Source organism: Aotus nancymaae, unplaced genomic scaffold (assembly GCF_030222135.1).
Source record: "Aotus nancymaae isolate 86718 unplaced genomic scaffold, 86718_ANA_hifiasm-v0.15.2.pri h1tg000014l, whole genome shotgun sequence".
Classification (NCBI taxonomy): Eukaryota; Metazoa; Chordata; class Mammalia; order Primates; family Aotidae; genus Aotus; species Aotus nancymaae.
Genome location: NW_026988425.1, coordinates 107,534,234 through 107,547,736, shown reverse-complemented (window position 1 = coordinate 107,547,736; position 13,503 = coordinate 107,534,234). Strand labels below are relative to the sequence as shown.

Below are 13,503 nucleotides of genomic sequence, written 5' to 3'. Positions count from 1 at the left end.
TATTGGCCTGCCTTGCTAGGTTGGGGAGGTTTTCCTGGATAATATCCTGAAGAGTATTTTCCAGCTTGGATGCATTCTCTTCGTCACATTCAGGTACACCTATCAAACGTAGATTAGGTCTTTTCACGTAGTCCCATATTTCTTGTTGACTCTGTTCATTCCTTTTTACCTTGTTTTCTCTAATCTTCCCTTCCGTTTTATTTCATTGAGTTGATCTTTGACCTCTGATATCCTTTCTTCTGCTTGGTCAATTCTGCTGTTGAAACTTGTGCATGCTTCGCGAAGTTCTCGTGTTGTGTTTTTCAGCTCCATCAATTCACTCATATTCCTCTCTAAGTTGTCCATTCTCGTTAGCATTTCATCAAGTCTTTTTTCAAGGTTCTTAGTTTCTTTGCATTGGGTTAGAACATGTTCTTTTAGCTCACAGAAGTTTCTTATTATCCATTTTCTGAAAGCTGATTCTGTCATTTCATCACACTCATTCTCCGTCCAATCTTGTTCCCGTGATGGTGAGGAGTTATGCTGCCTTGGAGGAGGAGAGGTGTTCTGGTTTTGAGTGTTTTCATCCTTTTTGCGCTGGTTTCTTCCCATCTTTGTGGATTTATCCGCCTATTGACTTTGTAGTTGCTGTCTTTCTGATTTTGGTAATTTTAAGTCTGCAGCAGCTGAACTCATAAACCCCCTTTTCTTCCCCCCAGGTGTTCTGGCCCAGGGGGTTAGGGCTTTATGCTTTTCAGCTGTGTTGCTACCATTTTCCCTGCCCACAAAGTGGCAGTCTAGTCACACTCAGCCTGCAGAGGCTTCGCTGAGCTGCTGTGGGCTCCGCCCAGCTTCCGTGTGCGCTTCCCTGCAGTCCTGTTTATATGGGTGTAGTTAGAACTGCTTCGGCTATGCTGGCCCGCCCCTGTAGTGACGGAGTCTCTGTAGTGGCGGGTTGTCTTGGTTACAGCAAATTGCCCCGGGAACTGCAGGGTGTTTCCCGATGGAGGACGCCCCTCCCCCACAGAGCTGGACCGTCCCAGGTTGAGCCGTGTTTCCAGTGGGACCCTCTTTGCCCAGGAATCTCTTGGCTTGCCTCCTTGCCTCAACTCCCCTTGCCTCCTTGCCTCAGCTCCCCTTGCTGGCCCAGAGGGGACACAGTCTTGTTCACTTTGCTCAAGGAGCCGCTGCTCCCTGCCCCCGGTGCAGGCCGAGCGGCTGCTCTGGTCCAACCAGCGGCGCTGGGAACCCGTGGAGCTTCTCCGCCTGTGAATCTCCTGGTCTGTGGGCAGTTAAAATCTGCTGCCCTGTGTGCCGCTGCGTCAGCCGAAGCAGCAGCTCTGAGATTCGTGGCGCGTCCTTGCCCGGTGGTCTCCTGGCTTGACTCCCTGCTTCAGCTCCCCTTGCTGGCTCAGAGGGAACTCTGTCTCTCTCGCTCTGCATGAGAAGCCACTGCCCCCCGCCCCAGGGTGTAGGCTGAGCGGCCATGCCGCTCAAACCAGCGGTGCTGGCGACCCGTGGGGCTTCTCCTCCTGTGAATCTCCTGGTCTGTGGGCAGTAAAAATCCGTCTGGAAATGCGGCATCCACTCACCCTCTGCACCTTCTCTCGGAGCTGCAATCCCGACTTCCTCCTAAGCGGCCATCTTGGATGATTCCTAATCTTCTATGTATAATCATATATTAGTTCACAGCATGAGTGCCTAAAGAATATCTCACCACTCAGTTATTTCCATAATATATAAAACTATATCTTAATTCATAATCGGAGGAATGCCTAGAGTAGACATGGTACAGAGCATGAATTAATATAAGCAGCTCATAATTGGAGGAATGCCTAGAGCAGACACAGTACAGAGCATGATTTAAGGGAAAAACAGTTATACCAGGACAAGAATCCATGGCCCAGGCAGTAGCATTCAGTATCGTAAAGATACCCGCTGTATGGCAGGCTTGGGGCAAGAGCCACTCATTCTAATAAGGAGTTGTAGGACCTTGCTCCAGTTCTTGTGGAAGTCTGCCCTCTGACCGGCAATCCCTCGAGTATCCGAGGGCTCAAAACTCCTCCAGATAATCACACCTTGGTGACTGTGAACTTTATCAGCTCTTGTTAACTGTGCTGCTCGAAAAGCATCTTCCTATAGAACTCATTGGAAGCTGCCAGCAGGTGGCGGTAACCCTGACAGCTCTGTCACTGCTGTGTGACTTAAAGCATCCTCCTATAAATCTTAGAAGTAGCTTGCCCATAGATAGAGGTATTGCACACTGCACCCTCCTCACTGTGCATGGCCCATCTCCATGCCTCAGTGACCTAAGGGGGATGGACCCCTTACTGTACACAGCCCACTTCCTTGCCTCGATGACCTAATGGGAATGGACCCCTTGCTGCGCACTGTCCACCTCCTAGCCTAGGTGATCTAATGGGGGTGGACCCCTTGTTTTATTGCTAACGACCCTATCACTATCCTTAAAGATGACTTCATTCACTGCCCTGCCCCCTAACCTATACACAATAAATACTGCCGCTTCTGGACATTTGGGGTCTCACCTGACTCTGATTCTAGGTGGCTTGGCCCCAATGAGCCCAGCTGCATTTTCCTTGTACTTCTGTGTCCTGTCTCTCTATTTCTCAGATCCTGCACCTCAGCACAGCATAAGGGACACCCCACGACCCTGTGGGGCCCTCAGCCCTACAGTGATTTTTGTTAATGGAAGAAGTAATGCAGTACATTATTAACTATTTTATAATTTTTAAAGCACTGCCAAATACATAATCAATCAAATAGATTTGTTCTTCATCTGCCCTAAGAGGAACTGAGGGGCAAAGTGATTCAGAGACCTGCCTGAAACCTCACGCAGATGATAAGAGATAGAATTGGATTGACATCTGGCACTTCTGACTCTTAAGTTTCAGTGTTGCTTTACTGTTTAAGTATATGGGTCCCTAGTGGAGACCATCATGTTTGGCATATAAAGACATTGTGAATATTTAATCAAAATTAATCCTGGCCTCCACTTAACTCCAGGATTATAAAGACCTTAATGGTTTCCTAGTAATAAGTGTATGGTGAGACCATTGGAGGATCGGGTCCTTCTCATTAACTTCAGAAGGGAAAAATTAAGGAAATACAAGGGGTCAGGTTGGGAATTGTGTGTGCCTTCTTTGAGGGCACAACCAGAGAATTTCAGAGTTTAAGTGAGGAATATTACAGTCCATCATTTTACAAATGAGGATATTAAGGTTCAGAAATATTGATAATTTGTCCACAGTAATACAGCTAGTTAATGCTAGAAACAAGATTAGAATGCAGTTTTCCAATCCTTTGGATATTTTACTTACATGCTGATTCAGTGCAATAGGTACTCTGTTTACCATGCATGTTTTTCTGTGAGGTACAGATTTTTCTCATGGGAACTTGGAGGCTGTCTTACAGCTTTAAAGGAAAACTGAGTATCTTTTCCTTAATAGATCCCATAAAGTATTAGGATTAAGTGTTTGGAAACGTAGATAAGGTTTAATATTAAAGGGTAAGATATTTAATGCTATCATTTTTTTTTAGTGGATTCTTCAGATTGCTCACTTTTTAAAAAAAATAACGGGAGAAGTAAGTATGGTTTCATGTGGCTAAGTCAAGCATGTTGCGTGTTTTAAAAATTATAGGTCATCTGTTTTGGAAATTTTATAGATTAAGAAATTTTGGCAAAAATAGTTTCACAGTGTTCATTTATATATCCAGCTTTCCCAGGTCAGTTGTCTGGTAGACCATTCCACAGACCTTTTCACAGTTCAGCTGCAGTTCTGAATTCTAAATTTGTGATCTTGTTGAGGGAAATATTATTCTCTAATCTCTATGAAAGACTATCTCCTGTCTGTCTTTTCTTTAATTGGGTAGGTCCAATTCTAAAATCTGTGAAATTTGGAAAATATATTAAAACTTTTTTAGCTATAAAATTTTTCATTTACCTTGTCTGGTATTTTCTTGACATCCTTAAACAAGTTGTGTAAGGTGTGTCTTCTTAGGAAACTGTTTCTTGAGATTTATAAAGAATTCTCTATGCATAAAAAATAAAAATAGCTCACGCCTGTAATCCCAGCACTTTGGGAGGCCGAGGCAGGTGGATCACGAGATCAAGAGATCGAGACCATCCTGGTCAACATGGTGAAACCCCGTCTCTACTAAAAATACAAAAAATTAGCTGGGCATGGTGGCGTGTGCCTGTAATCCCAGCTACTCAGGAGGCTGAGGCAGGAGAATTGCCTAAACCCAGGAGGCGGAGGTTGCGGTGAGCCAAAATCGTGCCATTGCACTCCAGCCTGGGTAACAAGAGCAAAACTCTGTCTCAAAAAAAATAAATAAAATAAAAAATAAAAATAAAAATGTTCCTTTTAAAATCAGAAAGTATCCACATTCCTCACTTGAATTCCACTTGCTTAGTGCAAAAACTTTTAAAATGAGGATTAGAAAGTTAACATGAGCAAATCAGTTTTGAAATATATTTAAGCAGCATAATCATCATTAATAGTATGGTGATATTTTGGCCCAAGAGTTGTACTTTATTATACCTAAATATAATTTTGAATGTAATTTTATATTTCACAATACAGTATATTACTTTTTAAGAAAAGCAACTCCAGTACCATGCTGTTTTGATTACTGTAGCCTTGTAGTATAGTTTGATGTCCGGTAGTGTGATGCCTCCCGCTTTGTTCTTTTTGCTTAGAATTGACTTGGCTATGCGGGCTCCCTTTTGGTTCCATATGAAGTTTAAGATGGTTTTTTCCAGTTCTGTGAGGAAGGTCATTGGTAGCTTGATGGGGATAGCGTTGAATCTGTAAATTACTTTGGGCAGTATGGCCATTTTCACGATATCAATTCTTCCTAACTATGAACATGGAATGTTTCTCCATCTGTTTGTGTCCTCTCTTATTTCGTTGAGCAGTGATTTGTAGTTCTCCTTGAAGAGGGCGAAGGATATGAACAGATACTTTACAAAAGAAGACATACATGAGGCCAACAAGCATATGAAAAAATGCTCATCATCACTGCTTATTAGAGAAATGCAAATCAAAACTACATTGAGATACCATCTCACTCCAGTTAGAATGGCGATCATTAAAAAATCTGGAGAAAACAGATGCTGGAGAGGATGTGGAGAAATAGGAACACTTTTACACTGTTGGTGGGAGTGTAAATTAGTTCAACCATTGTGGAAGACAGTGTGGCTAGTCCTCAAGGACCTAGAAATAGAAATTCTATTTGACCCAGCAATCCCATTACTGGGTATATATCCAAAGGATTATAAATCGTTCTACTCTAAGGACACATGCACACGAATGTTCATTGCAGCACAGTTTACAATAGCAAAGACCTGGAACCAACCCAAATGCCCATCGATGATAGACTGGACAGGGAAAATGTGGCACATATGCACCATGGAATATTATGCAGCCATCAAAAACGATGAGTTCGCGTCCTTTGTAGGGACATGGATGAACCTGGAAACCATCATTCTCAGCAAACTGACACAAGAACACAAAATCAAACATCGCATGTTCTCACTCGTAGACGGGTGTTGAACAATGGGAACACATGGACACAGGGAGGGGAGCACTATACATTGGGGTCTGTTGGGGGGGAGTTGGGGGGACAGCAGGGGGTGGGGAATTGGGGAGAGATAGCATGGGGAGAAATGCCACATATAGGTGAAGGGGAGGAAGGCAGCAAATCACACAGCCATGTTATGCACCTATGCAATAGTCTTGCATGTTTTTCACATGTACCCCAAAACCTAAAATGCAATTAAAAAAAAAAAAAAAAAGCAAAGCAACTCCCCTGATTAAAATAAACCTCTTTAAACTCTCAAACTTTTATATTCCATAGATGGATAATCATTTTTAAAGAATATATAAATGTTCTGTCTTTTAATGCTTGACATATAGTTGGTTTTATGAGCTTAATAGTAAAACACTAAGTTTTTTTTGTTTTTTTTGTTTTTTTTTTTGAGACAGAATTTCACTCTTGTTACCCAGGCTGGAGTGCAATGGCGCGATCTCGGCTCACCGCAACCTCCACCTCCTGGGTTCAGGCAATTCTCCTGCCTCAGCCTCCTGAGTAGCTGGGATTACAGGCATGCGCCACCATGCCCAGCTAATTTTTGTATTTTTAGTAGAGACAGGGTTTCACCATGTTGACCAGGATGGTCTTGATCTCTTGACCAGGATGGTCTCGATCTCTTGACCTCGTGATCCACCTGCCTCGGCCTCCCAAAGTGCTGGGATTACAGGCATGAGCCACCGCGCCCGGTAACACTAAGTTTTAAAGTGAGATACGGCTCAGTCATCAGGCAAGAGTCAGCTTAATAATTTTCTTTCATGTGTAGACATGCAAATAAATGAATTATTTTTCTTTATAGTTGATAACTATAAACATACTATCTAATGACACACCCCCTGCATACTTACACATAAACACACACATTACATCCATGTACATATTCCCATTTTTGCTACCTCTCATCTACCCAGTTTTCATTTTTCTTAAGTAACCTCAATTTTTATGATATATCGCTATCTAAAGTACTTATATTTAACAACATAAAGTAGTTTGACTCTGTGGTTCTACAAAAGTGGAAAACACATTTACCAAATCAGTAGTTCTTGATTCTGACTGTGTGTCAAACAGGGATTTTTTTTTCTTTTTAAATACAATTTTCTGGGCCCTATCCTCATGCTTTTTATGCAGGCGTCGGAAAGGGGATGCAAGAGGCATCTATGCTTTCTCAAAATAGGCAGTTGATTCTGATGGGCAGCCACACCACACAAAAACATTTCAGTTTGTCTGTTAAATAGGAACACTAGATGGTGCTGTTTGATAACCTGGAGATAAATTTGTATTGTACCCAGAGTATGCATTCAGGGATCAATTTAGAATGAATTGCATGTGTATACTTCCTTAATTATCATGAAAAGGTAAACTTACTAGAATTATAAAGGAAAGCACAAGAGCAGACAAATCTTGACAGAAACCAGAAAAGAGTGCCTAATAAAATTTTTTTTTTTTTTTTTTGTGAGACTGTCTCGCTCTGTCGCCAGGTACCAGGCTGGAGTGCAGTGGCGTGATCTCGGCTCACTGCAACCTCAGCCTTCCGGGTTCAAGCAATTCTCCTGCCTCAGCCTCCCGAGTAGCCGGGACTACAGGTGCACACCACCACTCCCAGCTAAGTTTTGTATTTTAGTAGAGACAGAGTTTCACTATGTTGGCCCGGATGGTCTGGATCTCTTGACCTCGTGATCTGCCTGCCTCAGCCTCCCAAAGTGCTGGGATTACAGGCGTGAACCACTGTGCCCTGCCATAAATTTTGTAAGTGGTGAAAATTTTTAAGTGCTGAAAATGTTACCTCTTAATAAGCATCATTTTTTAAAACTTTAGGATTTAAGGGTGTGACTGATAATTTAGTGGATGAGTAACTTTCTTCATTTCTTAGATACTTTATCTTAGCTTTCCATATGAAATAGTAAAACCTCTTACTATAGAATAAAGTATAAACTTTAGAATAAAGAATAGGCCGGGCACGGTGGCTCAAGCCTGTAATCCCAGCACTTTGGGAGGCCGAGGCGGGTGGATCACGAGGTCAAGAGATCGAGACCATCCTGGTCAACATGGTGAAACCCCGTCTCTACTAATACAAAAAATTAGCTGGGCACGGTGGCGCGTGCCTGTAATCCCAGCTACTCAGGAGGCTGAGGCAGGAGAATTGCCTGAACCCAGGAGGCGGAGGTTGCGGTGAGCCGAGATCGCGCCATTGCACTCCAGCCTGGGTATCAAGAGCGAAACTCCGTCTCAAAAAAAAAAAAAAAGAATAAAGAATAAACTTCTTTATCCAGCTTCATATACCACAGGTGATTAAGAAGAGGGCAAGAAATATTACATTATGTTTTCCATGTACTGTGACTGTGGTGCTTAAGATCCGAACACTTTCTTCATGACAGCATATAGTCTTTCTGAAAAAAAGAAAAAGAAAAAGCATTTTTACTTTAAAGAAACTTTCCTTGGTAAATTGCAACAAAAGCTGTTAATTTCTTCCTGTTTCACTTTTGATAAAATATAATTAACTGATTTTGAATGGTTACTGTTTATTAAGCCTTGTTCCACTTTGCTAAGCACAATCTGAACATGTCCTTTAACCTTTACAAGAAGCCTGAACTATATTACTTGCAATACGTTATTGTTCCTAGTTCAAAAATGGAGGGAACTGGCTCAGAGAGGATGTTACTTGCCTGTAGAACTCATTGATAGGAAGAATAGGATCCTGAGTTTGATTCCCAGTGTCCATGCCATAATCTCCTAACCTTATATGATACTTTTGAGTATCAATATTTCTGCCACTTTTCAGAAAAGTTATTTATTTAATCAAGCTAAAAACAGAAGTGAGCAAACAGAAATGTCATTTATTGATTTACCTCTAAGAAAATGAGTAAATTCATTTATTTCACTCAGAAGCAGATATTTTATTGAACTGCTACTCTATGTCTGCCTCTATGTAAAATACCTGACAAAATTGTTTAAGTTGGTGGGGGACTCAAGAAAGGTATCCAGTTAAAAGTATAAATTCAGACCTGACAGATGGTATCAGAGCTGTCTTTCATCAAAAGTAGAAATGGGATCACATTTTTATGGAGGACTGTCAACAAATTAGTAACTTGAAAGGATGCACTTGAAAAAAGGCAATCCCAAGAACAAAAAGAGAAACAAGATTTAAAAATTTTTAAATTATATAGGAAAATATGCCTTTTGACACTGCCCCTCATCCAACTAGAGAGGGATTAAAACAAGTGATGATAAAAGAATAGGCCGGGTGTGGTGGCTTACGCCTGTAATCCCAGCACTTTGGGAGGTCAAGACAGGAAGATCACTTGAGGTCAGGAGTGCAAGACCAGCCTGGCCAACATGATGAAACCCCATCTCTACTAAAAATATAAAAATTAGCCAGGCATGATAATGCCTGTCTATAGTCCCAGCTATTTGGGAAGCTGAAGCAGGAGAATTGCTTGAACCCAGGAGGTGAGGTTGCAGTGAACCGAGATCATGCCACAGCACTCCAGCCTGGGTGACAGAACAAGACTCTGTCTCAAAAAAAATAAAGGAATTCATAATTTGGTAAGAGAAAGATAACTAATGTACAATTTGGAATATGGAGGATGTGTTAGGTAGAATTCTAAAGATGCAGCCCAGTGTAGTGGCTTACACTTGTAATCCCAGCCCTTTGGGAGGCTGAGGCAGGTGGATCACAAGGTCAGGAGTTTGAGACCAGCCTGACCAACATAATGAAACCCTGTCTTTACTAAAAATACAAAAATTGTGGTGGCTCACACTTGTAATCCCAGCACTTTGGGAGGCCAAAGCGAGCGAATCACCTGCGGTTGAGAGTTCGAGACCAGCCTGACCAACATGGAGAAACACTGTCTCTACTTAAAGAAAAGTAAAATTAGCTGGACCTGGGGGGTGCATGCCTATAATCCCAGCTACTTGGGAGGCTGAAGCAGGAGAATTGCTTGAACTTGGGAGGCAGAGGTTGCGGTAAGCCGAGATTGCGCCATTGCACTCCAACCTGGGCAACAAGAGCAAAACTCAGTCTCAAAAAAAAAAAAATTAGCCGGGCATGGTGATGCATGCCTATAATTCCAGCTACTCAGGAGGTTGAGGCAGAAGAATTGCTAGAACCCGGGAAGTGGAGATAGTGGTGAGCCGAGATCGCACCATTGCACTCCAGCCTGGGCAACAAGAGCAAAACTCAGTCTCAAAAAAAAAAAAAAAATTAGCTGGGTGTGGTGGCAGGTACCTGTAATCAATCCCAGCTACTCAGGAGGGTGAGGCTGGAGAGTTGCTTGAACTCAGGAGGTAGAGGTTGCAGTGAGCTGAGATCATACTGCTGTGAAGGGACTTTGTAGATGGGAGTTAATGCTTATCAACTCATCTTAAAATACAGAGATTATCCATAGGTGATGTGTGTACAGGTGGGCTCAGTATAATCACATGAGCAGCAGAAGAATGCAGAAACGTTTGTCATAGAATTGCAGAGAAAGGGAGCAGAAGAGAGAGGGGAAAGTCAGAGAGGGTCTAATGGAAAGGATTTGAGTGCCATTGCTGCTCTGAGATATGGGGCCCTACGAGAAATGACAAGAGAGGATCTAGGAGCAAAAAGAATACCTAGCTGACAGCCAGCAGAGAAATGGAGACCTCAGTCACAAAACTGCAAGGAAGTTGATTCTGCCAGCATCCTGAATGAGCTTGGAAGCAGATTGTTCCCCCAGAGCCTCCAAATAAGGAAGGTAGCCCTGCTTGCACCTTGATTTTAGCCTGTTAATGCCTGTGTTAGACTTCTGACCTTACAGAATAGTAAGGCAGTAGGTGTTTTAAGTTGCTAAGTTTGTGGTAGTCTGTTATAGCAACAGTGATTAATACAGAGAACAAATTTCACCCTTATTTATATCTCACACCATTAATATTATTTTGTTTATTCCCTTCCAGTCGTTGTTGATATATGCCATTTGCTTAATTATAAACCTAATAGTGCGCATTTATTTTTGGATCCTACCGCTTTGCTTAACTTGATCAAATGTATTTCTCTGTGTCACTACATAGTTTTACTGATTATTACTTTTAATAGGACTATAGTGTTTCTTTGAGTAGATGTAGCATGATGTGCTTAACCTGTTGTACTTTCTAGATTTTCATTATTATTGAACTGCAGTATGCCTTTCCATGCATATGACCTTTCTCATACTTGAAATCATTGGAGTAAATTCTTAGATATATCATGACTGGGTCAAAAGATTATGAGCATTTTTATAACTTCTGTTATATATTGGCAAGTTTTAAGTAACTTATCAATTTGAAAGTCCTTAGTAAGGATAAGAGAACCATATTCACTGAAATCATAATTACCATTAGTATCTTTTTTTTTTTTTTTTTGAGACACAGTTTCACTCTGTCACTCAGGCTGGAGTACAGTGGTGTGATCTTGGCTCACTGCAACCTCCACTTCCCGGGTTCAAGCAATTCTCATGCCTCCGCCTCCCAAATAGCTGGGATTACAGGCGTATGCCACCATGCCCAGCTAATTTTTGTATTATCAGTAGAGATGGGGTTTCACCATGTTGACCAGGCTGGTCTTGAATTCCTGACCTCAGGTGATATGCCCTCCTCAGCTTCCCTCCTGCAAAGTGCTGGGATTACAGCTGTGAGCCACCGCGCCTGGCAGCTAGTATCTTTTTAAAATACATTTTTTGCCAGTAGGGAGATGATAATTGGTGGAGAGTTTAAATTTAGTGGTTCCTAATTTATTCAAAGAATTAATGTGTAAGCTACTATTTTAAGTATTTTGGCGGGGGAGGGAGGATAAGAAGCTGAAAAACTACAGTACCTGATGAAGAAGTAGGAGAGTGCAAAACAGTTGTAATGAAGTTAGTCACATACAAGTCATGATCTCTTAAGAAGATAGCTCTTCATATCAGAGACTATTTTTAGACCAACTCGATTTTTTTATCAGCAGTGTATTTACAGTCTACTGATACTACATTCTTATTTTCTGCATCTATCATGCTGATTTTCGAATAGCTATTTAAACCATAATTATTGTACAGTTGATTGTTCTCTTAAGTTTCCAACTTATATTCCATTAATACCTTGCAAAATGAAAATTTTTAGGTAGAAAAAAATGTATGACTAAAGTAGAGTAGAGAGAGACTAACTTACAGTATTCTACATACTTCAAAGCCAAGTGGGTTATTGGACTCAGAATGAAGTCTAGCTAATACTGAAATATAAAGTACATATTTTCTCTGCAGCTTTATACCTTTAGCTTGCTCACATGTAAAGAAGCAATGAGTTAAAGTAAAATGACAATAAATGGGAAGTTAGGATTCTAGAGCCTATTGTGTTATTAACTGTTACCTCGAACATGTCACTTAACCTCTGGGCTTCTGTTTTCTGTTCTATAGAAAGGGGGATTGAATATGTTGATCACATAAAAATTGATCTTATAGGAGCAGTATGAAAGCACTTTATAGGCAGTGAGGTGGGCTATTAAAAAAAGGTACATGATAGAAATCATTACGTTGTCTGTGACTGGTATGGAAATTAAATGAGGAAATTTCTATAAGCACCTAGAATGGACCTGGCACATGGTAAGCATTCAGCATTAGCCAGTATGAAAATGGAGACTAAAATAGTCTGTTTTTGAAAATTACTGCTTTAGAATCTGTACAAAAATAAAGCGTACTTTAAGTAAGCACGTGCTTTTATTTTCTAGGATCAAATCTAAATCGCTGTGGTTTCCGAGGCTCTTCATACCTGGGTATTCCATTCAATCCATCAAAGGTTGGTTCTGTTTGGGTCAGAAGGAAGCAGAAATGATGTAGGGATGTTTCAGTGAGAGAGAAAACTAAGAAATTACACAGAAAAAAACAGGCTTCCCAGTTTCAATGTGGCGAAATGCTGTCTCTTAATAGTATGTATTATAAACTGAAGCCCTTTAAAGGAAACCTATACCTACTTTACTTCCTCAAAGAAGTGCATTATCTTCCAGGAAGAATACATGCAGCACATAAACCCAGAAATTTCTATTAATTCTTACAAAAAATTGTCTTAATATCATGTATCTGTGTGTAAAAGTTATTGGTGATTTCCTGAAGAAAGGAAATAAGAGTACTGAAGTGTTTTGATGATTGCTCTCTAAGAAGCCAGTAAACTTCATTGTGTTATAGAAACACTCCACATTTGGTTCACATTTCTTAGGAGTAAAAGAAAAAACCCTTCTAAAGGCGGTGATTGAAGACCTAAATAGTGATCATTTAATGACTTTTATGGGAATTGGCAGAACTTCTTCATGGTTATATCCAAAGACTTTGAAACCCACGCATGCCAATATAAAAACAGTGAGTCCTAGTAGAGGGTGGAGCTTTATTTCTTCTTCAAAGAAGTAGACTCAGAAGAAACTTTTTAGGTGTTCCATATGTGCATAAAATACCAATATTTTTCTACAGTAGAAAATGGAGAAAAGCATCATTTTTTCTAAAGAGGCCTCACAACATAGGAACTTTCGTTGTGAGGCCTCTTTATATGGTTATAAGCCAGTATCTTGTTGGGCTGCGTATATCAAGGTTTGTATCCACTTGCAAGGTAAATGGAGAGGTGCCAGTTATTTCCATAATGTGCTTCAAATTTTTGGAATAAATAGCAGTAATTTTGGAGAAGATGACATGCTTTGATAAAGGTACTACTTTGGCTTTCTTCCTCTGCCTTAAGCTGTAAATCAGCTTGCCTGTGTCAAGGTCATACGAATTTACCAGCAGGACTCCAATTATGGGTGCCCATTGCACTTAGCAGGGAATGAGAAAACAAAGGATTCGTAAAATTTGTTACTTTTCATGCCTATCAGATTTTCCAACTTAGGTTAATCCTGAATAAAGGTAATGTCTTAATTTAGTCACAATGAACAGTGTCATGCCATTGGTAATGATGGCC

General features: G+C 40.9%; 1 protein-coding gene across 4 annotated transcripts in view; it reads left to right on the top strand.

Moving 5' to 3' along the window:
- Positions 1-13,503, top strand: part of PGGT1B (protein geranylgeranyltransferase type I subunit beta) — a 72,321-nt gene that overhangs the window by 18,558 nt on the left and 40,260 nt on the right. For all 4 annotated transcript variants that reach the window (XR_001105147.2, XM_012438717.2, XM_012438715.2 and 1 more), the window contains exon 3: positions 12,290-12,357. Coding sequence is in view for 3 of the 4 variants with exons in the window: in XM_012438717.2 (XP_012294140.1) it covers positions 12,290-12,357 (68 nt within the window). In the remaining variant the exon portion in view is untranslated. The remainder of the gene's footprint in view (positions 1-12,289; positions 12,358-13,503) is intronic.